The sequence below is a fragment of the Pteropus medius genome, unplaced genomic scaffold (genome assembly GCF_902729225.1).
Source record: "Pteropus medius unplaced genomic scaffold, Ma_sr-lr_union100, whole genome shotgun sequence".
NCBI lineage: Eukaryota > Metazoa > Chordata > Mammalia > Chiroptera > Pteropodidae > Pteropus > Pteropus medius.
In genome coordinates, this window is record NW_024342475.1 from 1517224 (window position 1) to 1545064 (window position 27841).

Consider the following 27841-nt stretch of genomic DNA (forward strand, 5'->3'; position numbering starts at 1 on the left):
ATGTTGTTTCTCCATCTGGGAGTTGGCTGCATGGATTCAGCAGACTACACATCTGTGATGAGTGCACTTCTCTGTACGTTAAACGCCAATAAAAAAGTCAAACAAACATATGCTCAAGATTAGAAACCAAATTGAGAAATTCCTGAGAACCCTGATGATCGCATCTGAGCCCCCTGAATCCAGCTGGGCCACTCCTGCCTGGACTTACCCAGTTTCAGGACCTGGCAATTTCTTTTTATGGTTTATGCTGGATGGAGTTGGGTTTGTCTCTTGCAACCCAGAATCCTCATACCCTACCTCTCAGACATCTTTTGTCTTACCTCTCTGAAGACATTCCTTGCCCTACTTAGACCTGGGGGACAGGTTGAAGTCTTCCATGTTTTTACACAAGCCCACCTCCCTGGTCACGATCATTGGCCCAGGACGGGTACTTCATCCAAGTGGAGCCAATCACAGTAGAACAAACAGCAGGTCAAGTTGATTGATCTGCAGATGGGCCAATCCCAACCCTTACCTGCGATTTTGGGACTTGGGGCCCAAGGCTGGTTGATGTGAGCTTTGCAGCTGCTGGGTGCCATGTTTCTGGGGTGTGCAGAACGCTGGTCCAGAAAAATATGTTGACTCACAGGTCAGAGAAATTATGGTAGGAGTGTGTCCTGGTGGCCCTCAAATCCTTGGTTTGATGGCCCTGAAGCCTAGAGGCATATTTGCCCTTTCTTGTGTGATTTGTGGGTCAACTGAGTTCTCTTTTGGCTTCAGTAGAGTAAGCTTGGTTTCCATCACATCCAATAAAGACCTAAGCAATAATGGTCCCTCATCACAAACACTGTAATAGATATACACACAAACACACCCCCATATGCACACATCTACAGACATACTCAATCTATGCACACACCCACAGGCAGACCATGACACTCCACCTCAGTGCATGTGTCTTTATTTCTGGATGATATAAAAGAATAAACTTAAAAAACACCTCAAACGAAACACCCTAATGGCTCACCCAAAGCAACGTGACCCCTCTTCCCACCCCGATAAATAGAGACTTTTGTTTGTTAGTCCACCCTCCCACCCCCATAACTCTCTCTGCTATAGACATACTCTGGGTATATATTACTCTACTCGGCAATAGACATCTCCCGAAAATAGAATTCCAACCCTACCACCTGATTCTGCCCCGGCCCCATGTCCCTTGGGACCCCCTCTCCCACTTCAGACCACCCGCCACTGCAGTATACTGGTGTCCTTGCCCCCGGTGGTCAGGGTCACACTGTCATCCCACAAGAAGGCCACATTCGTCACATGGCTGCTGTGTCCTCCGTACTTGTGGCTGAGGGCCTATGACAGGGAAAGAAGGGAACAAAAGGTCAGGCGGCCATGCCCCTTCCTGAATTCCCAACCTGACCCCCTCTACTCTGCTCAATAAACCCCTCTTTAAGAACGAACAGGGCAAATGATCTGATTTCTCAACGAGTCAATGGCATAATACACGTTGGGGAGGCGACTCTGTATGACATGACACGAGACATAAGCAAATGCAACGTTCGGACCTTGATTCAAACAAACCCAGTGTAGAAGGCCATTTTGGGGACAATCGAGGGAATCTGGATATGGACTGGGCATGAGATCATGTTAAAAAATTGTTAACTAATGAGTATGAGCATGGATTTGTGAACGTCAGAATTATCTTAATTTTTGAGATATGAATGTTAATTTGGGGGGCTAAGAGGTCATATATGACATTTGTTTTTAAAAAGCACAGAAAAAAAAGTACGGGAAAAAAAGAACAGAAGAGAAGAGGAAAAAAAAAAGAAGTATGGCAAATCTGGTAATAGTTGAATATGGGTAACAGGTATAGGAGGGAATTTCATAAGAAAATTTTAAAGTAATTTTCACCTCTGTTAGAACCAGGGAATGTTAAAATTAACATCCAGTTTTATCGTAGACACGGGTTATCCACTAGTAGAGGCCTGCGGGCTTGACTATACTCTCATTGTTTTTAGAAAGACAGTTGCTGACATATAAAAATCGAGAGAGCTCACATTAAAATTCTGATTTCCAGCCTCTCCCAAGACCTCGCAAGATCTGGCTAGGCCAGCTTCCCACTACAAGTGAGGTGTGATGAGGTGTAAAGAGTGGCTGTCCCCAGCCTCATTCGATTACTCTCAAGACCTTGGAGTTTGTGTCCCTTGTCCTAGAACTACAGGAGAATCACAGACGCTGTGGATCAGAAAACCTTAGACCTGTAACTAGCAGGAACCATCATGCCACTTAGAATGTCAGCTCGGTGAGGGCAGTGACCCCATCTGACTTGCTTACTGCTGTATCCCCCGGGCCCAGGCACATAGCAGGTGTTCGATGTTTGATCAATGTTTGTTAATAAGCATAAAAGAATCAAAGCGCTCAAAATTGCAGATGCTCAGAGATTTAGCACTATAGACTGGAATTCGTCAACCTTCAGGTTAAGAAAGGTCCTTGGGATCAAGCTCACTGCCCTCCTTGTACAGATGGGGAAACTGAGGCCCAGAGAGGGCTGGAGGTAGACCAGGGCTGCCTCAATCTTGTCCCAACTGCTGCTTGTTACCCCCACCCTGCCAGCGCCCCAGAGGGACTCACTCGAGGCTGACAGCAAGGGTAGCTAAACAGGTGGACTTTGCCAAAGTCATCAGCTGAAGCCAGCAACTTCCCATCATGGGAGCGGGCCACAGCGTTGATGTCGGTACCATCCGCTCCCTCAGACCAGATGCCTGCGGGTGGTGATGATCAGATGTCAGCTGGAGCCAGGGACCCCCCCCCAGAGGAACGGGCCTGGGCCCCGGCCTCCCTGCCTTCCTCTCACTCACTCTGTCTCTAGCCAGGAACGGCAATCCAAACGATCTTTTGGATACGTGAACCCGACCCTGTCCCGCCACAGCTCAGAACGCTTCATGGCTCCCTGGTGGCCTCAGGAGAAAGCTCTAGCTTCTCACCGTGTCCCCCAGGCTCTGCCTGGCCTGGTACCCCCAACCCCACACACACACTGCTCCAGGCTTGTCTTCACTACTGCCCCCCTGGAACTCTGTAATGATTTAGCCACCCCCGCCTTCTCACATTTCTCCAGATGCCAAGCTCTGTGTCACCTATGGGTTTCTGTACATGCTATTATTCCATTTGCCTAGAGGCTGCTTTCCTTCACCTCCCTGGAATGTATCGCCTCATCCTCCAGGTCCAGCTTGGATGTCCCTTCCTCCAGGAAGCCCTCCCTGACTCTCTCCCAGACTGGGGCCAAATGCCTTCCCTGGGCTTCCTTATCCCTGCCTGATCTACAATGGGTTGTCCAGGTACAGGTGTGTCTGCCTCATTGGACTATGAGTCCCATGAGAGCAGGGCTGGGGCTGTTTTGGTCACTACCGTGTCCCAGCCCTGAGCAGCTCAGGGCTGGGCACAGAGGTGCTCAGGAAGTACACGTTAAATGCATTAATGCCCGAATGAAGAGGCGGCTGGGGCATCGGCAGTGTGAATCCCTCTGAACCAGATGCCACCACCCATCTGGTCTCACTTCATTATAGCTCCAAGGGACTTCAGTGGTCATCTCACCCTACTCTTTCCTCTTCCACAAATATCGCCCACAGGTATACTCAAGGAGTGGGTTTCCCACCCTGGAGGTAATCAAGAGAAAGAGACTGTGAAAACCACCAGAAAGGGATGTTTCTTAGAAATTCTGGCTTCCATGGGTCCTCCCCCATTCCAGAACTTACCGAACACTCCAAACCCCAGGACACAGGTAGCCGTGGCCCATTCCATATTCCTCACAGCATCCGCACTGGTAATCTGCTTACAGGTAGCCGGGTCCCCTGGGGTAGAAAATGGGGACAGGGGTTCAGAGCTGAAAGAACTTCTGGCTTAACCCATCCATTTCACAGACGTGGGCACTGAGGTCCGAGACGGGAGGTTGGGGGTCCCAGGGCTTATTCCACCTCTTGGACTGGCTGAGGGGGGTGGACCCTGGGTTCTGACACCCCAAAACCTGAGCCACGGCATCTGCTTAGAAACTTGTACCCTACTGACCCAACCAGAAAGGGGAGGAATTGGTTAAAAGTGGGGTCCACCAGGGAGGAAATCAGAAGCTAGGAAACCAACCAATCGGAACGGCCCTTAAATACAACAGAGGAGAGAGACTTGGCGAAGCCAGTGCCTCCCATCCCAGCACTCTCGGGGAAGTCTGTGCAAATCGCACACGCAAATAAGGAGGCTGAAGGAGGAATGCCCGGGGGTCCCGGAGAACTCACAGTACAGAATCTCATAGTCCCCGGAGTTGGTGACAAAGCAGCTGCTGTCCTGGGCCCAATCCAGGTGGGTGATAAAACTGGAATGGCCCTGTGGGGGAAGGAAGAGGTGGGGTTAGAGCTGGAGGGGGCAGGATTAGACCAGTTAGAACGCATGGCAAAAAATACAGAGGTACGGTGAGAACACAGCGGGGCTAAAAGGATACACAGGCCTTTGGAGGTGGGCGCAAGGCCAGACTATCATGGGCGGGCTAGACAAAAAGGGATTGGGACACAAGGCGAGTTTAGAACATGTGAGCAGAGCTAGACATGTGAGCAGAGCTAGACACAGAGGGCGGGCTTTGAATGCAAGGGGCTGGGCTACACAGAGGGTGCCTTAGAACGTGAGGGCGGGGCTATGCGGAGGGGAGGGCTACACAAAGGGGTGGGCTTAGAACGTGGGCGGGGCTACACGAAGGGGTGGGCTTAGAACACGGGGGTAAATGTGTGGGCGGGGCTTAAGTCTTCAGGACGTGATCAGGACAGTCAGTTGAGTGCTGAAGCTGTGCTCCTTTGAGGTAGAAAACTGGTTAATTCTGCACCCCCTGGACGGGTGGTGGCGCGGGCTGGGGGCCATTGCCCACTCACCGAGCACTTGCCCAGGCGGCTGACCTTGCGGCCGCCTTGGTCCACCGTGTACACGTACACCAAGTTGTCGTGGGAGCCCACGGCCAGGTACGCCCCGTCTGGGGGAGGGGGAGGGGGGCTATGAGGAGACACCCAGGCTCCGCCCCCTCCTCAGAGTCAGCCCCCCACTATCCCTGACTCCTCGACAGTCCCAAGCTCCACGCCCACTACAGTCCTAGACCACCCCCAGGCCTGGCCACACAAGTGTCACCCCATCCCCCTGCCAATAACTCTGAGCCTCAGTTCCCAAGCCTTGCCTTGCAAGGTCCCAAGCCCTGCCCCTTACCTGGGGAGAAGCTGACCACTGAGATCTGTTCGTTGCCATCTGTATGGATAGCCACCAGGTCATGAGTCTCTGTGTCCAGCAGCAGCCATCTTTAAGGAGGAGGCATAGGGGGGGAAGGAGAGGTGAGCTGATTGGTAGGAGCGGGGCAATCTGTGGGGCCTGAGGGAGGGAGTCCAGAAGAAATTTGGAGAGAGACTGACTCCCGAGGAATGCTGGGAGGTCAAGTCTTGGTAAACAGTTGGTACCTACTTAACATTCTCTGTGGACTCTGGGGCAGGAGAGGGGCAGGAGTCAAGGGATAGTTCAGGGGAGGAGCGGAGCAGCCCTTCCCAAATGCCCAGTTCAGCTTTACCTGCCAGTCACTGTGCCCACAGCCAGGACAGAGCCACTGGGGTGGAAGCCAGCAGAGCGGGCGGGGTCCTGAGAAGGGAAAGAGGCAGGGCTTGGAGCTGGGGTCCCCTGTCCATCTGGCCATTCCCCTGAGCCAAGTATCAGCCTGGCACGAAGGCCCTCACCTCCGTCTGCTGCCCTCCAGGAACCCACTGCTCCAGACACTCTAGAAACCATTCCCCTTTCCTTTAACAGAAAACGTCCCTCCTGTCACCGTGGACTCTGGATCCTTTTTCACTCTTGTTCTAAATCCCCACAGCTTAATTCATCCAAGATGATTTCCTATGGTGATTTTCTAGAGTGAGGCTATTGGGACAAAGGATATCTATATTTTTTAAGTCTTTTGACATAGAATGCCAATTTGCTTTCCACAAAGGTATGTGGACTCATCAGTAGGTGTGTCTGAATGCCTGTTTCCTGACATGTTTATCTAACACTCGGCACTGGATATTATCATTTTTAATTTGGGTGGTGCATTTGGTTGGTTCGCAGGCAGTAGAGCACTGTGGAATAAGACCTAGGTTCAAACCGTGGCTCTGACACTTCCTAGCTTTGACATCAAATAATTTTCCCTGTCACAGCCTCGGTCGCCTTATCTGGCAAATGGAGACAAACTTTCCAGGATTATTATAAGCAAGGTGTAAAGTCCTTAGAATGGCAAACTGGTAAGTGAGATGGCCCGCAGGACACATCATAATAAAGGTCAGCTATGGTTATCATTTCCCTGTGAGGACGGATGACTGATTTTACCTTCCTGAGCCTGCTTCTTAGTGGGGATCCGTCACCCTACTCCCTTGAGGAGACTGGCCGTGGGGGGAGAAGTTACAAAGACGATGTGCGTGAGGTGCCAAGCCAGTTCCTCCGGGTGTGGTCAACAGACCACTAGAATCAGAATAACCTGAGAGAGTTTGTTACAAACTGCATATTCCTGGTTCCGGACTCAGACCTCCTGAATCAAGACTCTTTGTGGTTGGGGCTCAGGATTCTGTGTTTTTAACAACTCCCAGGTGATTCTGATGCCCTGGCAAGCTGGAGGACTACTGTGCTGAACGCAGGGCCCGGTGTACGGTAGCTGCTCAATTAAGCAGCCAGGATGAGGATTATTAAATGTGCTCTAACAATTTCCAGGGCACACCATCCCTGATTCAAAGAAGTTCAAAGGCCATCAAGAGTTCCAGGGACAGACATAATCCTGGATTCCTGGAGCAAAGCCTCAAAGGGTGGTGTGGGGGATATGATGGACTGACCTTGTAGTGGACGATACTGCATAGGCGGGGGAGCTTAACAACTACACTGCCCAGCATCCCTTGCAGCTACGATTCCACTGTGATTTGGGTCTGACGATAAGTTGCATTTTTGTGGGTTCTAGAAGGCAAAAGGCAGTGTCCCCTCTTCTGCCACTTCCGCTGACCAGTTGGGGTCATGAAAGCAAACGGCATTTACTACACCTGTGAGCAGTCATGCACCTTGAAAGGCAAGGGCACAGAGTATTCGTTTTTGGCCAGTGCAAATGTAGCCACTGATGGGTCACTCAGTCCAAAAGAACGTTCTGTGAACGTTCTGGCAATGTTCTCTCTTAGTAGTTTCCGATACGATAGCCATCAGCCACGTTTGAAATGTAGCTAGTACAACCAAGGAACTGATTTTTAATTCTGTTTACATTTTAAAGTTAATTAAGTTTGACTCTCCACATGTATCAAACAGTGTAGTCTAGAGCCAACACTCACAGCGACCACAGCATCCTGTTCCTGACTTGCAGCTCTGACCACAGAGTTTTCTTGAACTCAGTCGTTCCTGGCTCTCCACCCTCCTGCCTGTGGCAGAGGCGGCAGCTCCCATGGTGGTCTGTTCTGTGGTATTGTTCTGGGTGTCCTCCCAGCTGAGAGCCCTCCCTTCTAGCCCTTCCAAGCGAGTATGGAAGCCCCTAATTCCCTATATTAATTCCCTTCTGCTCAAAGAGACCAGGCACGGGTTCCGTCTGATGCTCTGAGTCTTGACACACTGAGGACAGTCGTTCTGTGAAAACGGTGCGTCACCTCTCCTGTCCCCTTACCTCGATGATCCTGCTCCACAGGGGCTGGTGGGACTCTGCACTCCACAGATGCACCAACTTATCCTGCCCACATGTCACAAACTGTGCCCGGCTGGGGTGCGTGGCCAGGCCCCACAGCTCTTCCATGTGGCCCTGGCAGAAAGGGAAGACAGAAGCATGAAGACCACAGGTCCCGATCCTTCCCCCCGAGCCTGATGCCAAAGAGAAGATCTGGACTAGCCCCGGCAACACACCTGCTCACAGGTGACCCAGGAAAGACCCTTTCCCTCTTGTGTCTTAAGAAGGCTGTGATCGGGCAGACCCCTGCCACCACTGTGTGACTTGAGGCACCCCCCCTGCCCCCCACTCTGCTTTCTAGTTTTCACAGTGGGCGGCAAGAAAGCATGATGGGTAGGAGCTTGACCTTGGGAGTCAGATGGCACCCAGAAGGCTGTGGGATCCCACGGAGGATATAGCCTGGTGGGTATGACTTCAGCTCTCTCTTTACTGACTCTGGTAGTCACCTGGACAGGTGACTTCTCTTGGAGCCTCAGTTTAATCTTCTGTAAAATGGGGCTAATCGTCACACATGCTCACTCAAATCATGGATGGAAGGTGTGTGAGGCCACTACAAAGTGCTCACCAACTGGAAGAGGCTAACTATCCTTATTAGTAACACATTCATATCGTCTTAATAATAAGTCATTAAGATTGGTAATCAATGTAATTATCATTGGCATCAGTATAATAACGACGATCTGATTCTAATAACATATTAATATATATTAATAATACAGGATGTTGAGAGTTATCATTAGAGGTCTCCAAGGTCCCTTCTGGGGACACCTAGACAGCCCTCCAGCCCTCGTTTTTCTTTCTCTCTTTCCTACGGGCACACGAGCCAGAGGTGGGATCTAAATGCAGCAGCAAACGCACGGAGCAGGTGAAGGGAGGGAGACCATCGAGGCACAGAGAGGTTACTCCCTTGCCTTATGCCACACAGCGAATGAGCGACAGGGCTGTGATTCAATCCTAGGCAGCCGCACTGCAGGATTCATATTCTTAACCATCGTACTATACCACCAATCAGGAGGTGGGATTCTTAAGTGGGTGGGGAAGGTTTTGGCACACCAGGAGGGAGGTGCGGGTATCTGTGCTGCAAGAAGAAAAACAGGAAGACTCCAGAGGGTCTTCCCAGATCCTTGGAGCTGCAGACCTGGGAGGTATATGGCCCAAGGTGTGTGCAGCCTGGGTGACAACCGGCCAGGGCACTTACCAACGGAAAAGGCCACCACCCTGATCAGAAGAGCTGGGGGTAACACAGCTGGAGCAGGATCCTGAGGACCCTCTGCTGTGCTAGCAGTTACCCTGTTGGCTGCTGAATCATGGGAAGTTCCAGGAGGGGTCCTAGTCAGGGATGGGGTTATGGAGCGAGAGCAGGTAAACGGAAGGTAAGTGATGTTTGCCAGGTCAGATGAAAAGGGATGGGGCAGGGAGGTGAGGAAAAACCAGAATGGAGAGAGAAGAGGGGTGGGTGGTGCAGGGAAGAGAAGAGAGACTGGGGGTGGGGGGGCGGGGAAGGGCGGGCAGGTGCAGAAGCGAGAGCTCACCTGGATGAGCAGAGAGAAGCCCGTGTGGACCGAGCCCTGCAGGATGGAGTTGCGGGTGGTCCCTACATACAGCGTGTCTCCCCGGCCCTCTGCCACGGTGCGCACCGGGCCAAAATCCTCAGGGACCTGGGCGGGCGAGAGCAGAGAAGGCGGGCAGGTGAGTATGGGACAGACGCGCGGGCAGGGCTGAAGGGGACATGCAAGGGAGAGGCAGGTTTAGCGTTAGGAGCCCTAGGGGGTGAGGGGGCGTTTCCTCACCTCTGCAGGAGCCTCTCCCCATCCTCACCTCCACCTCTTGCAGCTTGGTGTAGTCGGAACCCCAGAGGACCACCCGCCGATCACGGCCCCCTCCGGAAACCAGCGTCCCGTCCCGCAGGGCGCAGAGCCCAAACACGCCGCCATCGTGAGCACTCGGCACCGCCTGTGTGATGCGGTTCCCACCTGTGGGGAGGCCAGGGGCAGGGTCAGCATGGGGAAGCTTCTCCAGTACTGAGCCCCAAAAGAACCTCGAACTCTCAATCCTACATCCAGCCATTTACCCACCTTTCCTTCTATCCACCCTTCCACTCACCCATCTGTTCAAACACCGTCACCCATCCATTAAACCATCTGAACTAATAGCTACCCATCCATCCATCCATCCATCCATCCATCCATCCATCCATCCATCCGCCCTTTAATCCATTCACCTATCTACTGGTCTGTCCATCCATCTATCCGCTCACTCAGCCACTCACCTACCCATCCAACCATCCATTAAAGTACTGATTTACTAGCCATCCACCCCTCCTTCCATCCAACGATGCATCGACCTGCCTCTCATCCATTCATTCACTCTTTCATCCAAGTACCCATTCGCCAGTCAATCAATCCATTCTTTTATCCAAACATCCGCCCATTTCCGTATATTTCCCCATTCGTCTATCCATTCACCCATCTGTCAATCTAACCATCTATTCATTCATTCCTTAACCCATTCCACCAACAATTATTTAACTAGCATTTACTCTGGGCCCAGCCTCATGCTGGGTAATACTGGAGACATAGCGGTGACCAAGACAACCTCAGATCTTACCCTCATGGGGCTCACGGTCCAATTTCGGAGACAGATTTACTACCGGTCAGGGACAACCCAAGGTGGTTGGTGCCGGGAAGGGGAAACCCAAGGGATTGTGGGATCCCACAGAGGACACCCAGCCTGGTAGGTCAGGGAGAGCTTCCTGGAGGAGGAGATGGCTGAGCAAGGATCTGAAGGTTGAACAGGAGTCGGCTAGGGCAACAGAGGGTGGCAAAGTGTTGCAAGCAGAAGGAAGAACAAGCGCAAAGGGCAGGCAGTAGGACAGAGCATGGACAGCTCAGGGGACTAACAGGAGTCTGGTGTGACCCCGTGTGACCTGGAAGGAGAGAGAGAGGGCAGAGCCGGACCAGGCAGGGTCTTCGAGGCCTCAGTGAGGAACCTCCCCCTGGTCCTGAGAGAACAGGGGCGTGACGGAAGGGTTCAGCAGGGGAAGTACAGGGGCAGATTTGCATTTGGTTCTGAGACCCAGAGGGGGCAGGAATGGAGGGTGTGAGACCAGGGAGGAGCGGGGGACACAGGGGAGAGGAAGAAGGAACCACCCTCTTCGATTCCCATCCTGTAAGACCCAGATACGGTGCCACATGCACGTGCATCATTTTTCCCACCTACCCTTCCACCCACCAACCCAACAAACACCCCAAAGCCCCACGGGCTGGACCTAGTGGTAAAGCTGGGGACATGAAAACGAACCACGGCCAGGCTCTGCCCTCGGAGAGCTTACGGTCTGCTGGGAGACACAATGCCAGTTACTCAGAGCTGACTCTCAGCTGTCCAATCCCAAGGAAAGCTCCTAACGACCCTGGGAGGGGAGGCAGTGATATTATAGCCACGTTCCCGATGGGACAGCCGAGTCTCAGAAGGGATGTGACTCTCCCGGCGGCTCCACAGAGCACATGGGACCGCTGAGACCTGAACCCAAGCTTGTCTAATCCCCAAACCCATTCCTTTCCCACTCCCCCTGCCTGGGGTATTCCCGCTGGGGCCCAAGCTCCCCCAGGTCAGGAGAACTGGCACTTAGAGATGACCCCTGCTTCCCCCCGTCTACAGGGAGAAATCTGAGGCAGCTTTACCCGAGGTCACAGAGTGACACCTGGTTCAAGGCCTGTCTCCCACATACCCGAGTGCGGTGGGGCAGATGGCCTAAAAAGGGCAGGGGCCTTCGAGACCAAGTGCCCTAAGCTCTGAGTAACTGGCAGTGTGCCCTGCCTCTGTCCAGCTCGGCCATCTGCCGGGTCATTGCCCTTCTCTGAGCCTATCGTTTTTCATCTGTGAAATTGGAATATATGCAGCGCGACCTCGCATAAGGAGCATAATGTGTGGGAAAGCGAACGTACCTGGCCATACACTCGCTCATTTGTTTATGCCATCCACTACGGGACAGCCTATTCATTCCTTGACTCACAATCCACCCAAAGGCTGGGACAACCCATTAAACCATTGGTTGGGATGATCATTTTTCATTTGTTCATCCATCCATTGGCTAGAACAATCAATTCATTTATTTATTCGGTAATCAATCCACTCCTGGAACAATCCGTTCTTCATAATACATTTATCCACTCATTCATTCGTTCATTCATTCACTCACTCACTCACTCAGTCACTCATCACTTTATAGATCCACTGTCTGGCAAAAGACCTCTTTGTTCACTGACATAGTCATCCATTATGGAACAACCATTCATTTTCCAGTTGTTCATTCATTCATCTAATCACCATTAAGTAGGACAGCACATTCATTTACTCATTCTTTCATTCACTGGCTAAGACAAGCCCTTAATTCATTCACTCTCTTATTCATTCATTGCTCTAGACAAACCACCTATCCACCCATCCATCATCCATCCATCCACCATCCATGTCCACCTTGTCCATCATCCATCCATCCACCCCATCCATCCAATAAGCCATCCATCCATCATCCACCCATCCATCCATCCATCCACCTACCCATCATCATCCATCCATCCACCCATCATCATCCATCCATCCATCCATCCATCATCCATCCATCCACACCCACCATCCATCATCCATCCATCCATCCACCCATCTACCATCCATCCACCCACCACCCACTCACCCACCCATCATTCTGCCATCTACCTCCAACTGGGTTAACCCATCCATCTACACTTCAAACTTGACCCCCAACATACGATATGCAGAGGACGAAGGTGGAAAATAAGTAAAGATTTTGCGGAGGTGGAATATTGGAGCTGAGCCTTGATGGGGGTGTTGGAGTTGAACAAGTAAGGATTTAGCCTGTTGGACCATACATACCATCCACGCAGGGGGCAGAGAAAGGGAGGCACAGCCAAAAGGGGCTAGGGAAGACTGGATTGGGGACCGAACAGGTGGGGTGGCACTGACCTTTGCCCCAGACATAGAGGTTTCCCCCAGAGTCCCCGGTGACCACATCGCCACCCTCCAAAAAGGTCACACACAGCACGTACTTGGCCTTCTCGTGTTTCTAAGGTGGAGAAGGGGAAGTGTCAGAAGGTCGCCGAAACCGGGGGCGTCCTACAGCGAGGGGACCCCCTCCACCCCTCCATGCTTTTGGGTGAGGCTCTGCAAGACTCCACCCCCGCCTCTACGGGGTGCTCACGTCACCTAGACTTTTGGGCGGTAATGTCTCCCTTCCCCACCCCTGCGCACTTCCTGTCTCTCTCCCCTCCCTGATTCCCGTCCCCTCTCTGTCCTTGGTTCCCCCTGCTCTCTTCCTCTTGGATTCGCCCTCTCTGCCCCTGTCCCTCACTTTTCTCCCCTCCCTCCCCATCTTCTGTGTCCGGGTCCCTCTCGGAAGAGGGACCCACCCTCTCCTCGGTATATTTCATCTCCAGCTGTGCCTGGTATTCTCTGGGCCTCCCTTTTTGGGATGAAGCCCCAACTCTCACCAAAGAGTTGACATGGCACCTCAGGGAGCCACGTCAGAGGTGCCCCTGCATCTTCTCTCCCAGGCCCTCTGCTTCCCACTCAGCTTCTCTCTCAGTGCCTGTTTCTCTCTGCCAGTCTGACCTCTCTGCTTATCTGTGATATCGACAACCGCAATGTTGTCTATTGAGCATTCACAATCCGCCAGGAGCTGCTAGACACGTCATCCATTGAGTCCTCATGACTTCAGAGTTAAGAAAGATCATCCCCACGGTATGAATAAGGACACTGAGGCCCCAGCAGGCAACACTGTAGTGTCCCTGTGATCTCCAGCCTCTGGGACCTTCTGGAGCATCCTGTTGTTTGCCTGGGTGACCCTGCCCGCCTCTTGCAAGCCCGGCCCATCCCCGAACCCCTGGCACTCACCTCAAAGAGGCCTTGCCGCTTGCTTAGGCTGCCCCCCTCCAGGTTCCAAAAGTAGATGTGAGATTTCCCGCAGGTGATGAGCACCGTGGGGTCTGTGGGGTGGAAGGTGGCCACCAGCACAGCCTCGTTGGAGCACTTTGGGGAGTGGGGAGATCTGAATGAGGGCCTCAAAGCCATCAGGGCCGCCACACCCACCCCGCACAGGACTGCCCTATACAGCTGTGTGGGTTGCGCACTGCACTCCAGACTTGCCCGGATCTTCCCCATCCAGGCAAAGTTAAGTGCAGGAGGCAGGCGAAGCATCGTTGCCTCTTCAGCAGCATAACGGGGAGACACCCGGACAGCCCTCCTCTGCGTCAAGCACTGTGCTGAGCACTTTACATCCAGTACCTCACTGAACCCCACAGCGCCCTGTGAGGTAAGGCTCATCAGTGCCCCCTATTACAGATTAAGCTTTACTCTCTCAGAGAGGGGAAGTTGCTTGCCAAAGGCCACACAGCCAGATAAGCATCATGTCCAGAATTAACTCATGAAGCTCTGATTCCAGAGCCCAGCCTCTCAACTACTTCTCCTTCCCCAAACTGTGGGCCCCGATCCAGAACCCAGGTCTCCTGTCCCCAGCCCAGAACAGGCATGTGTCTTCTTTGGGCAAGTAGCTCTCCCCTCTACCGGGCCTCAGGCTCCTCATCTGTAAAACAGGCCACTACCCAGGGATGCAAGTCAAGGTCTGCCTAGGACATCACAAGACTGTAGAATCAGCATCTACCTTATACCAACCCTTCTGCTCAGCCTGGGCCACCCATCCATATCCCAACATCAAGGCCAAGGCCCTGCAAGGAAGATGCTACTGTTATCCCAATTTTACAGGTGGTGCGCCCGGAACTCAGAGAGGGCAAGCCACTTGCCCAAAGTCACACAGCCAGCAAATAAATGGCAAAGCCAGGGATTCAAGGTGAGTCTGTGGGATACCGGGCTCCCACCCACTGAGATCGGCCAGTCCTGCAGGGGAGGGGATGAGAAAGGAGCCGCACCTTGCTGTCCACCACCTTGGCCTCCTTGGCCCAATCCCACACGGAGAGCATGTGATCGTTGGATTCGTCCACGGCACAGAGCAGATTGCCCCCATTCTGGGAGAAGAAGGGAGGAGGGGGAGGGGCAAGGTGAGTCAGGACCCTGACCCCGCCCCCCTCAACACTTCACCCACTGGGACATTTTCCACTCAGGTCTGTTTTAAGATTTTCAAAGGCTCTGGCCCATGTCACGTGAAGCACATTAAAACACACTCCCCATCCAGCAGCCATACACACATTTAAAAGGTTTTCACGATTTTCCTTTGGAAATGACGCGTCCCTAGGAAATCGATCTAATTCACCCTCAGCTACTCTCTCTGCAGCCAGCACGTGGTCACGAATTCTTACCGAGACCGTCTAACCTGCACTCTCCTATGGAATGACTTTGGTGTAGATGAAATTAAACAATAAAGCTGGTAAAACGATTTTTTTAGTTTAATTTTTTTTTAAATTCTTTAATGTCACCACATATTTGACCCCTTTTACCCCATCTAGGTAAAATGTTTTTTCATACCTTTAGTTAAACACAGATTAATTTTGATTTGGCAGGCTCTGTCTCTCTCTTCTCTGGTCTCTCTCTGTCTGTCTCTCTCTCTGTCTGTCTCTCTCTCTCTCTCTCTCACACACACACACACACACACACACACACTCTCACACACTTTGGCAACAAAATAGCTTTTTTCCTCCCAAAGCTCTCAGATGTCTCCTTTGGCCTCAGAAAACCTGTGAGGCTCTAATTCAGGGTTTCCTAAACTACATGTGGGAGGATGGGCTCATTTTTATTCCCCAATCCATTGTAGACCCACACTTTGGTGAAATATGATAAAAATGTAAAGTAATTTAAAAAAACAACAAAGCCCACCAATGACATACTTGGATGTTAAGGGAATGTCAAATGGCTCTGCAAATTCCTCAAGGCTTACTCTCCATGTCTGTACTTATCTCATCCAGACCCGCCAACACCAGACTTGCCAAAATCCATCTTGGCAATGGTGCCAAGAGCCTCCTCACCAACCTAGATACAGGGCTGAAAATGCCTAAGGGATAAGGACTTTTGGAGAATGAAAGGTGGAGTGAAAAATAATGCAACAAGTATTAACTGATCTACAAGGGATCACCGAGGGGTTTGGGGCGATCAGAATATATGGGTGTCCATCACAAAGGCTAACAGTGCAGGCCTGTGACACCACAGAGATGGATGCCCAGCCTGGAGGACCCGGAATTCCGCTGGGGGAGGGGGTGTGACCTACACCTGTGACATCCCAAAGGGATGGGTGGGAAGGGGCAGCACGGGCTCTTGATTTTGGAGATGAGGGGCAGGTGGGCAGGTGAGGGTCGGTGCAGGACTTACCGATTTGGAAAAGCCCACGCAGCACACGGCTCTGTCAAACACCCCCAGGCCCAGCACGTGTAAGGTAGAGAGAGAGACTGAGTCCCAGATGCGTACATGGGGTGGCAGTGGCTGCAGGAAAGAAATCGGCCTGTTCCCTGGAGGCCCAGATGCCTGCCCACCCTCTCTTTACTCCCCCACCCTGACCCAAGACGCCACCCCAGTCTGCCAGTCCTGCTTCCTCCACTCTGTTACCTTCCCCTCCTTCGTGGTGCCTGCCACCTGTCCAGTGGCGATGGTGACCATATCAGGATGGACAGCCAGGCTGAAGAGAGAGAGGATAGATGGATAAGGCTCAGTGGGAGGGAATGGACCCAGGACCCCTCCTGAGGTTATTCATTTCACAGGTTGGCTGGCTGAGTTATTTAGTCAATAAACATCTCTTTAGTCTTTCAGTAGCCATAACGAAGTAGCCCCTGGGTACTGCAGCTCAGAAACAAGACTCAGGCCCCGGGGTCTGTAACTCAAATGCCTGCAGGGCTCAGGCCTGTACCACAAATGGCCAGGAGAGGGCACCCATTTAAAGGGGCCGCCACCAAAACGGGTCCAACACACTACACTGCAGGATAGTCTGGGGTGCCAGCTCGGAGCTTTCAAAAGTGAAAAATCCAGGCATTTGAATGAATTCACCGACATCTGAAATATAATCAATCTACATTTTTTGCCTCAAGTTCAGCCCTCAGGCCAGCAAAGGTCCCGCCCTGCCCTGCCACCCAAATAGTGAGTGCCCTAGGCCGGAGGGAGCTCTCTCCCGGGCCTCACCATTTGATGTCATCGTTGTGTCCCAGGTAATGTCGCTGCCTCTGCTCCTCCACGCTGTACAGCACGGCCACTGAGGCCACGAAGTATACTATCTCCCCTGTGGGCAGCAGGTAGAGGTTGGCACGGCAGTCTCTGCCACGGTAGCCATAGCTGGAAGCCCCCCGGGGGCCGGTTAAGGAGCCTGTGTGGCGTCGCACGTGCCAACTGAGTGTTGGACTCAACGAGGTACCCGGAGCTAGGTTTTCTCGCTCCCACTCTTAACCCCCACGGGGCCTTGAATGATGGCACCCCCGAAATTAGGTCCACCAAAGTATGAATCCCCCGCTGAATCTGTGAATTGGACCTGACCTGGAAAAGGACTCTTTGCGGATGTAATTAAGAATCTCGAGATGAGATCATCTGGATTATCTGGGTGGGCCCTGGATCCAATGACAAGTGTCCTTATAACCCACAGAAAGAAGACACACACCCAGGGGTGGAAAAGGCCACATGAAGACCATCGGATTGGGGTGATGCAGCTACAAGCCAAGGAACCCTTGGGGTTGTCCGTGGCCACCAGAAGCTAGGAGACACGAGGAACCAGTTCTCTTCCACGGCCTCAGGAGGGAGCGTGCCCCCCCTGACACCGTGATTTGAGAGTCCTGGCCTCCAGAACTGCGAGAGATTTTTGTTGTTTTAAGCCACCAAGTTTGGGGCTTAATTTGTTACAGCAGACACAAGAAACTAATATAAGCTCTAGTCCAGGGGTCCCTATCCCCCAAACCACGGACTAGTACCGGTCCGTGGCACAGCAGAAGGTGAGCTTTCGCAGCCTCTCCCCAGCACCAGCATCACCGCCTCAGCTCCGCCTCAGCTCCTCAGGCATTAGATTCTCGCAGGAGCACCAGCCCCTGGTGCCAAAAAGGTTGGGGACCACGGATATAGCCTATCCTCTTCCCCTGAAAGGGATGCTGTTAAAACCCATTAACACTGAGCCAGCCACATCCCTCCTCTGCTCAGAAGCTTCCCATGGGTCCCACCACACTCAGAGAGGAAGTCAAAGTCCTTATGAAAGCCCAGGCGTGAGGCCTGGCCTGACCTGGGCCCTGGTTCTTTATTCTGCTCGTACCTACTCAGCTGCGGTCACAGGAGCCTCCTCCCTGTTCCACCTCAGGGCTTTTGCACTCGCCACTCCCGCCACCTGCCTACTCCTCCCCATCATCTCCCCGCCTCCTGCTTCGGGTCTCTGCTCAACCATCGGCTCCTCAGAGAGGCCTTCCTGCCCATGCTACTTGAAACTGCAAACTCATGCCCGCTCGCTGCCCTCATCCCTCCCCCACTTCAAATTTCCTCAGCGCACTCGTCGGCATCCCACGTGCTATCTGTTGAACTTCTCTGTCTCAACTAGTGTCTGCTCCAAGAGAGCAGAAATCTTTGTCCGTGTCGTTCACTCCTGTGTCCCTTGTGCCCAGGGCAGCGCCTGATGCACAGCTGACGTATGAATTCAATATCTGCCGAAGGAACGGCTGACTGTCCTGTTTAGAACTTTCTGTGGCTTCCCAGTACTCCTAGGAGAGAGCCAGGGCTCCTGCCTACTCTTACTCTGATTTGGGAGTTGCTAGAATGCTGAGACCATCACCGCCAGCCCAGGCCCTGGCACTAACTTTCGCTTTGCCTAGTACATTCTACCCACCACCCTTCCCAGCCTCAGGCGCTTTCCTCCCCTACACTTAAACCACTTTGTAATTACCTGGTTAATCTGTTTATTAGCTGTTCTTACTCCCCCATGGGACTGACTTCCACGGTAGCTGAGACTGGGCTGTTTTGTTCACTTCTGAAACTACCGTGAGAAGCCCGTCCTGACCCCCAGGCTTGGGCAGCTACCCGCACCCCCATCCCAGCCTTGACCACTCTGAGTTGTCACTGTCAAGGAGTCTGTCTCCACACTGGACTGTGGGCCCACGAGGGCAGGCAGACGCTGTCATGGTGACTACTGAGTCGGAGTCCTAGGCCCCAGAAAATGTTCAGAAAAGGTCTGAATGAATGTCAATATGTGTATTCTGACCCCGTGGAAACTGCCCCACCCCGCTGTCATTTCTGAGGTGGGAAATGAGACCCACGCTGACTTTCGCGGTCTCAGCTGCCTCTCATCCGATGCTTATCCAGCCCGGCCCGGGGTTGACAGCCTGGAATTCCTCGATTCCCATGTATATTTCCAGCTGCCTCGAGGAGACCCTGGGCTCTGGGTCTTCCAGAGCTGAAATCGAGGCCATGAGAGGAGGAAGGGGACTGCGTCCCTAGGGTGCAGATCCCACCTCAGTGGGCTTTTTGGAAAAAGCTTGGGGCCCAGCGTCAGAGGTCTCGACTCAGATGTGTCGACCCCCTAGGCCCCCTCTCTTGGCCTCAGTTTCCTGACCTGGGACGTGGCGGTAACACCCACCCTGCAGGCCTCAGGGAACTCTTGGAGGCCACTGGTTGTAAAAACACATTCTCAACTCCACGGAAGAGAAGGATCCTATGATTCAACATATTTATGCATCAAAGAACTTAGAATAATGCCTGGCATATAATAAGCGCTCAATGATGATTATTATTTTATCAGTTTTATGGGGCACGTATCATGAACTCGGCCCCTTTACGTATTGTTTTACAGCCTATGAATCTGAGATCACGAAATCCGTTTTTCAGAGGAGACAACTGAGGCATAGAGGAAAGGCGACTTGTCCGGTGTCACACAGCCAGCCAGAGGTTAGGCTGGGGTTTCGACCTGTTTCTGCCAGACTCCAAAGAAAGGTTCTTAACCATTACTAACTTCTGTTTCTGCCAGACTCCAAAGAAAGGTTCTTAACCATTACTAACTTCTGTTTCTCAAACGTACCAAGCACACTCTGGCTACAGAGGCCTTGTACCTGAGGAAGCCTGTGTTTGGAACATTCTAGTTCTTCCTGTGCCGGCTCCTAATTGTGCAATTCTCAGCTCAAATGCCCCCTCGTCAGGTCTATGGCCATGCCACCCTGAACTTGCCCCATCTCGTCTGATCTCAGAAGTTAAGCAGGGTCGGTCCTGGTTAGTACTTGGATGGGAGACCCCCTAGGAAGACCAGGTGCTGTAGGCTTTAATAAAAAAAATTTAAAAATAAAAAATGCCCCCTCCTCAGAGAAATCTAGTTATTCCCCTCACATGAGCTTAGGTTATTGTATTCTCAGAATTTACTACTAATTGACATTATCTTGTTTATTTAGTTACTGGCTTCTATCCACTTTAGAACGGGAGCTGCGTGAAGCAGCTTGAACGTAAAAGAGCATCTGACACACCTGACATACAGAAGGTGCTCAGCAAACATTTGCTGCTTTAATGAATTATAAAAGGTCATTTCAGCTAAACTGCTGTCGTCCTTGGCTTTCTCCTGACTACGGGGTCATCCTGCCCCCTCCAGCCACAGGGGCCTGGATGTCCCTCCTTCAGTACAAGGACACTCCCTCCTGCTTAAGTCCTGACACCAGAAGGGCTTTTGTCCCCTTCTTACTGGGGGGATGGAGTGTGGGGGAGGGGGAGGGATTAAAGCAAAAGGATACACCCAGTCCAGCTTGAGTCTGCAGGAAGGCAGCTCCGAGCGCGTGTCCAGGCTGTAGGTGGGCGCCAGCTCATCCGGGATCAGCATGGGCACAGGGCGGCCCCTCAGGAACATTTTGACGGAGCCCTCCTCTGCCAGAAGACCCCAGGAGTCAGGCGCGGACACCAGCCCCCATCCCTATTTCCTCTCCCCTTCAGTTACTTTAAAAAAAAAAAAGGTGGGGAAACTGAGGCCAGAAAAGCAAAGGCCTAGTAGCCAGGTTCCCTGATCTCCACCCCGGCAAGCCCCCAGTCGAGGCCCTCCCGCCCGCCCCACTTACCCATGCTGAAGATAACTTCTTTGGTTTTGCTGTCAGGACAGGGCAAACACAATAAAACAAAACAAAAGCAGCCAGGTCAGAAAAGGGGAGTCATCAGCAGGCAGGTCAGAAAAGGGGAGTCAGCACTCCACCGCCCCACCGCTCCCGGGAGGTCGGATGCACCATGGGCGCCGCGAAAGTGCGGAGCGCCGCCTCTCTGCAGGCCGTGTGCTTTGCTCGGTTCATCTTGCAGAGCCTAAGACACAGGCCCAGAGAGGCAGCGATCGCCAAAGATCACACAGACGAAGCGGCAGGGGCGCGATCCTGGAAGAGGGGAGTCAGCAGAGACCCCCTCCCTCCTATCCAGCGCGGCTTTCCCACCGCTTCCCCACCCCCACTCCCACAGCGCCCCGAACTTCAAGCACCAAGGGAAGCAGCGAAGGTTTAAGGAAAGGGGCGTGTCTCCACGTTCCCTCTGCGGGGGGGAAAGGGGTGAGGCTCGCGGGCCTGGGTCTCTGGCGAAGGCGGAGACCTCGGGTCCAGGCTGCGCGAGCTCGGGGACGAGGGGGTCTGTGAGAGGGTCTCACCCAGCTCCAAAGCTACTCATGGCGGCGGCTGGTGGAGCTTCGGGACCGGGGGTGGAGCCGGGACCGGCCCCGCCGCTTCCGGCCCTGGGAGGCGCCCGCGCCGCCGCGCCCTGCCCCGCCCTGCGCGACTGACCCCGGGAGCCGGAGGGTCACACTGGGTCTCAGGTCCCGGGCTGCGGGGTCCTGATACCAGGCTCTTTTTTGAGGGTAAGGGAGAATGTCGTTTGAGAACTTGGACTCCGGGGTGTGCCTGCCTGAGTTCAAATCCCAGCTCTGCCATTTCCTAGAAGGTGGGCAAGTCGCCTAACCTCTGCCTCAGTTTCCTCGTTCTTAAAACAAGGATAATAAGAGTATCTCCCTCCCGGGGTGGTTGCGAGGGTTAAATTGGTCACATCGCTGTGCCTGGAGTAGTACCTGGCACGGCGCTATGTAGGTGTTTGCTATTATTTGCGTGGGGTTGAAATGTATGGGTTTCGACCCGGGTTCTGCCTTGGGCCGGCCCCCAGGATCCGACCACGCCCACTGCACCATGACTCCGCCCATCATTCGGTAAGGCCCTGACTCCACGAAGTTGGCAACGCCCAGCGTTCTGATCACACCCACCTCTCCCCTGAGTTGACTCGTCTCTTGATAATTGACCGCACCCCCTGAGCCCTCTTCCCCGCCCCTGGTCCCGCCAGGCATTCGGACAACGACCACTTTCACGCGACCCAATCTCTGAGTTGAGTCCCTTCAAGCCTCCAGGTTGGCTCAGCCTCCTGAGACTTGACCACGCCCACCTGCGGCCCCGCCCAATCTCCGCCTGGCAGAGACCCAGGCTCCGCTCCGCCCCACTCCTTGCATCTGACACGCCCCCACCCAGTCGAAGCCCCAGTGACCCCCCAGCCCAGGTTCTCATCAGACCAGGTTAACCCTTCTGGCCACGCTCTCAAATTCAAATCACGCCCCTCCCTCTGACTCCCCTCCATTCCCTGCAAAAACTTCTCTGAGGCTTCTGCCCTGGCAGCACCCCTGAGATTCAATGGGGACTCTCGTTTACCTTAATAGCCACGCCCACAATCTTGGCTCCTCTGGGACCTCTACTCTGGCTCATCCAGGAGGCCCTGACCTTTTATGTTCTGGTCCGTCCCCTTAACGCTTTGACTACGCCCCTCAGTGTTGGCTCCCCCTTTCCAGGCCCTTCCCTTCGACCACACTATCCAAAGATTGGTCCCTCCAATCCTCCGGCACTGTTCCCGGATCCTAAAACTAGATGATCCCGCTCTAGGTTATCACCTCATGGCCTGGGGTATCGCTCTAAATTCCCCAACCTTTACGATGCCTATTTGGGGTCCTGGCCCCACCATCTGTGACATGGCTCCGCCTCGGACACTTACCCTTCCTTTTTGGCGCTACAATTGCTGCTAGAGGATGTGGTGCGGCTGCGGGGGTCCTCGCGACGCACCGAGGCGAGGCGCTCCGGTGACAAGTAGCGGCGGGCACTGCAAAGAGAGAGCACACAGCTAGGGCTGGAGCCTGCGAGGCCAGCAGGCGAGTGCGGGTGCGGGCGAGAACCCGCCTGCACCCTCCACTGCTGGAGTTCAGGCACCTGAGTCCATCCCTTTCCGTATAAACTCGGTCTCCCACAAGGTCTTGAAGGAGGCTGGGATCCCGGCTTTCGTGCCTTACCTGCGCCCGGAAGTCGCCTCCTTCTTGGGGGAGGAAGGGGACGTGGCATAGCCGCCCACGCGCCGCGGGGGTACTGAGCCATTGAGGGGCGTCCTGGTGGGAAGGCCTTTCAAGAGCTGACACACTAGAAGGATGAAGTGAAGAGGACAGAAGCGGGTGAGTGCGAGATCCGAGCACCGGTCCCCTCTCCATCTCACCTCTCCAGTCTAGCGAAGATAGGTACCCGAGGCTGTGGTGCCTAGGCGAGGAGGCGCCCGGCCCTTGGGGGTGCCCCGCGCGCGCAGTGCAGCGCCCTGCTCTTCGCATGCCCGTAGGCGACGCAGCGCGTCAGCCAGCGCCGCCTTTAGGACCGCCAGCTCGTCTTCCTGCAGCTGCAGCCGCTGCTCCAGCGCCGACACGCGGTCGTCCACCTCCATGCCGCTCGTGCCTGACAAATTGTCATCTGGAAGGCAGGGGAGGGCTGGCTGCGGGGGGCCACCCAGGAACTCCAACGCCCGAGGTGTCCCTACGGCCTTCCCAGGACTAAGCGGGGCCAGCCACGCCCTCTTCCTCTCGCGCAACCTGGGGCTGGGTAGCTTGGCGATGGGCCGAGAAGAGGGCTTCCAAAGGGTATGGAAATCCCCGCAGCTCTCAGCCCTTGCCCCCACACTCCTCTCTGCCGCTGCGCCCTAGAGGTGTGACCTTAGGGAAGTCCCTTCCTCTCTTACTTTCTAAGAGTCTACGAATCAAGAGCCTCTCGACTCTGCTTTTAAGGCTCTATGACTAAGATGCTAAATATTTATGAGTGACATCAACATTGTCAAGATGACATCGACTTATTCCTACTGACACCAACGTTCTAGAATTGGTCCCCAGTATTCTGTGACGAATATCAACATTTTATCGCGAATACTAATGTTCCCTCTCTGTTTCTAAGACTTTCCAAACTAAAAGGTCGTTCCTGGTACCTCCCTTTTCCAATCTCTCCCCACCAGGGGGTTCGACCCCAAACCGGCAGCAAGGACAGAGTTTCTGCGGCCCCTGGCGGCAGAATTGGGAATTGCAGGCAGCGTATCGCAGACCCAAGAGACCCACGCAAGGGAGACCTGACATCCAAACTCTTCTCCAGCCGGAGCGTCTCTCCTCTGTTCCCCTTCTTTATTTCGCTCTGTACCCCATACCCCAGATTCCGCTCTCCCTCTCTTCTCCAGCCCAAGGGTGCAGGCAAATAACTTCTCCACTCCCCACCTCCCCCCGCCCATTTTCCCGAAATGGGAGGGGCGGAAGACCGAGGTGGTCCCCTTCTCCCCTTCCTCCCAGATTACTCACACCCAGACTCATTGCTGGCAACAACCGAAGAAACCCCAGCTCCCAGCCGGGCGGACGTAAATGTGGTAACACTGACAGGGACGGTGCGTGGAGCTCGCACCTGCCATCCCACAGCCTTAGGCCGCCCCGCCCGTCCGCTGGGCTCCGCAGTGCAGCCTTCGGTCCCTCCCCGCCCTCCCCCCTGCCCAATCGCCTGCCGGGCTTTGCCCGCCCTTCCCCCCGCCCCCACCCACAGCCTCTCTGGTCCGGGGCCAGGACCTGCAGAGGTAAGTGGGGGCCTCCCAAGGTCGGAGGGGGAGATAGCTGTCTGGACTTGCAACTCAAGAGAAGGGAACCTCAGGGTCCCATTGGCACCAAGCGTGCCAAGGAGGGAAACTAAGGACGGAGGCCGAGGGAGTGTGCAGACTCGCCAAAGGTCACAAAGCCGATCAGTGAGGGGCAGGAGGGCGCAATCACCTCGTTGTGCCGAACTCCCTCTTACCTACTGCTAACAATACTACCCCCCCAAAAAAAAAATGAGATCTGGTGAACTTACATGCGGCAAACGCTGTTCGTGCAAAAAAGAGCACATTTCTCTGCTCATGGTATGTACTCAGTAAATCCAGAATACAATCAACTGTTATCATGGCACCTAACGCTCCTAGCAGCTCAGTAGTTGTACCATTATACCGGCTTCGGGAGGAAGGTGACTGAGGCCCAGAGAGGTGAAGTTACTTGTACACGACACACAGCCTTTCAGCAGCAAAACAGACACTGGACTCAGGCTTAGGCACCCCATCACCCTGCCTCTTAGACGGGCAGAGGACAAAATGAGCGAGCATCCTAGTCCTCTGCCAACTCCAGTGGTCTCTGGCACTGGGGGGTATGTCCAGGGGAGTGAGCCTCCAAACTGGAAAAGAGTCCCTTCTCAGAAGGGCCCCCCTGAGTGAAATAGAGAAGCTTTCACCTTGGCCCTTCGACCCCCCACCCAGAGAGGCAGGATGCATTCTGAGGCCTTAGCCTGCCTTGCCCCCCATGACTCAAGACCTCTGATCCCTCCAGACTATTCCCCACCCTCAGTCCATTGACCTGGAGACCAGCCCCCACTTCCTACTTCTCCTCCCGTGTCTCCTCTCTGCCTCCGGCTCCCCTCATCTGGGCCTGACACCTACAATGGCCCTTCTGATACCATAACCATTTGTCTAGGGAGGAGGAATGAGTCCTAATGGGTGGAAGGGGTGGGGCCGAAGGATTTGGGGGTAGAGTGGAGGCAAAGTCCTCTGGTGGTCCTCCTCAGTCCCACACACAGCCCACCAGCCAACACCAAATCCCACCCTCCCCTGAATGTCTTTTCCTCTGCCAGGGAGAAGGGGGAGGGTCCCAGAGGATTGAGAGGAGATAGGGAAGACAGTCCCAGGTCTCCAGGCCTTCAACCCTTCAAACCGAAGCTCCTGAAGGTTCTTCCCCCTTCTCTCCATTCTGGGGTGGGAGACTGGGATCCGAGCTTTGGGGATCAGGGACCTTGCTCTGGGGTCAGGGTCCTGCTGGGGGGCGGGGCGAACGGGCAATCTTCAGCCAGGGGCGAGAATGGGGACTTGAAAGCTGGAGGTTGGGGCAGGAGGAGATGGGTCCAGCCCTGGGCGGGGCCAAGGTCGGAAGTGAGGAGGGGTCTCACCGTTGCAGTATTGAAGCAGGGAAGACGTGTCGTAGAGGCCGCAGAAGGCCGGGCCGCGCTCCGCCATCGCCCCGCCACAGCCACCGCCGGCCCCCCCGGCCCCAGCTCGGGCCCGGTCCCCTCCCCAGGCCTTGCCTCCCGTTGCCATAGCAACGCCCTTCGTTCCAGCATCCCCGGCTCCGCCCGCCCGGCATCAGGCGGCCGGCGCCGGGCCTGGCACTGGGATCATCCCCCAGGATGCTTAGAAAGGGGGGTCGGGACACCCCCTGCCAGGCTCCCCAACACAATCCTCGGGCCCAGATTGGTTACGCCGAGATCCCCCTCGGTACCGTCTGGTCCCGCCCACAACCGGTGCGTACGCTCTCTAGACCCCTACCTTGCCTGTTCAGGACCAATGAGAGCCTGTCGCGCAGGCCCCTCCGCCAATAGGGACACAGAAGGATTGGAAGGGGCAGGGCCTTCCCAGCTTTTCAGCCTGAAGCATAACCCCCGACTCCGAGAGGAAGATGGGGTGGAGGAAGACACTCCCATATCCTCAAAACCTTCTCCCTAACCTTTTACTGGATTTCCCAAAAGCCCCTTGCAAGACTAGAACTCGACCCTAGAGTCTTAAATTCGCTCAGATATCCACTAGCTCCTCCCTAGCCCAGTTCTTAGAGCCCTTGTTTATTAGATCTAGACCCGCCCCCAGGGGTCTTAGCTCCATCCACAGAATCCGGCGGGAACTAACGTTCTATTCCCACCCCCAGAGCCTTTGGCACCGCTCCCCAAGCGTCCAAGGGCTACAGGACTTATCCCAGAGCCCTTAACCCGGCCTTCTTATAGGGTTAGCTCCGCCCCAGAGTTTAGACCCCTCCACTAAGTTTGTTGTTCCTCCCTAACCTTTCTCTTTACCTTCTCTTTAGTTCCTCCTCGACATCCTTCATCTCCCACGACTTCATTATCCAGTCCCGGTTTTGACACAGGTCCAGCTGTGACGCCTGGCCGGCTGGCAGTGTCAGTCGGAGCTGGCTCCAATGTTGGGGGAAGATGGGAGGGTAAAAAACTTGACAATGGATGTAAAGAATAGTGGAGCACCTTCCCCAAGTCCGCAGTGAGGGTCAGCACCTAGACATGACCCAGACCATGTTTTATAGTTAGAGGAAACAAGCCCACAGTAGGGAGAGATTTGCCTTTGGACACACAGGCAGACCTTAAAAGCACAGGACGTTGGAAACAGAATGATCCGGGTTTGAATACCGACTCCATTACTTTCTGGTTGGGACTCTGTGCGTTTCCACGTGTGGGAGGTATGTGTGTGGGGGGGTCCTATCTGCCTACCTCTTTCATTCATTTAAAAATGTTTACCGAGTGCCTACTCTGTCCTAGGTCCTGAAGTTTCGGTATTAACCAAGTCAACTCCAGTTTGTTGAGGATGTATAATAATAGCTAACATTTATTGAGCACCTACTGCATGTGAAGCGGTCATTGATCTTCACCACAAGCCCTATTTTCATCACCATTTTACAGATGAAGAAACAGGCGTGGAGCTGGTAAGATAATTGCAGACCCTGGTATTACAGAGATAAGACAAAATGATCTGATTGAGGGCAGGAGGTTGAGGTTCATTTAGGGAGAGTGGAGCCAGGGAAGATCTCTCTGAGTGACACATGAATTGAGATGTGAATCATAAGAAAGAAGCAATCGCTCATGGAGTTGGAAAGGGGAGAAGCTTCCAGGCGGAGGAAATAGGAAATGCAAAGGTCCGGAGGTAGGTATGAGTTTGGCATGTTCTCAGGGCAACGAGAAGACTGGTGAGGATGGAGCTGCAGAGGGAGAGGAGGGCGGGAGGTAGGTGAGGTCGGGAAGGTAACGGACCCACCAGAGCTTGCACAGCACTCCCCAACATGTTTGGGACCAGGGACTGGTGCTCCTATGAAGA

General features: G+C 54.0%; 1 protein-coding gene and 1 pseudogene across 4 annotated transcripts; one reads left to right on the forward strand and one right to left on the reverse strand.

Annotated features, from left to right (window-relative positions):
* Positions 1–923: 923 nt before the first annotated feature.
* Positions 924–26953, reverse strand: EML2 (EMAP like 2). 4 transcript variants are annotated; one of them, XM_039866229.1, is made up of 22 exons: positions 26815–26951; positions 23182–23400; positions 22959–23082; positions 22667–22771; positions 20725–20753; positions 20407–20536; positions 16853–17002; positions 16286–16355; positions 16052–16162; positions 14662–14757; positions 13631–13765; positions 12704–12803; positions 9539–9693; positions 9253–9378; positions 7664–7795; positions 5573–5640; positions 5221–5309; positions 4896–4993; positions 4272–4359; positions 3741–3836; positions 2620–2750; positions 924–1341 (listed from the first exon to the last, which is right to left on the reverse strand). In XM_039866229.1, exons 2-22 carry the CDS (start codon positions 23372–23374, stop codon positions 1216–1218), a joined length of 2352 nt encoding a protein of 783 aa, XP_039722163.1. In that variant the 5' UTR covers positions 23375–23400; positions 26815–26951; the 3' UTR covers positions 924–1215. The 4 variants fall into 4 exon arrangements, 3 of the variants coding, with proteins under 3 accessions (XP_039722163.1, XP_039722164.1, XP_039722165.1); XM_039866230.1 differs by lacking the exon at positions 26815–26951 and having other exon boundaries at positions 23182–23477; XR_005653603.1 differs by lacking the exons at positions 924–1341; positions 4896–4993 and having other exon boundaries at positions 2704–2750; positions 26815–26953.
* LOC120605399 (uncharacterized) lies at positions 19828–19946 on the forward strand (annotated as a pseudogene).
* Positions 26954–27841: the final 888 nt, after the last annotated feature.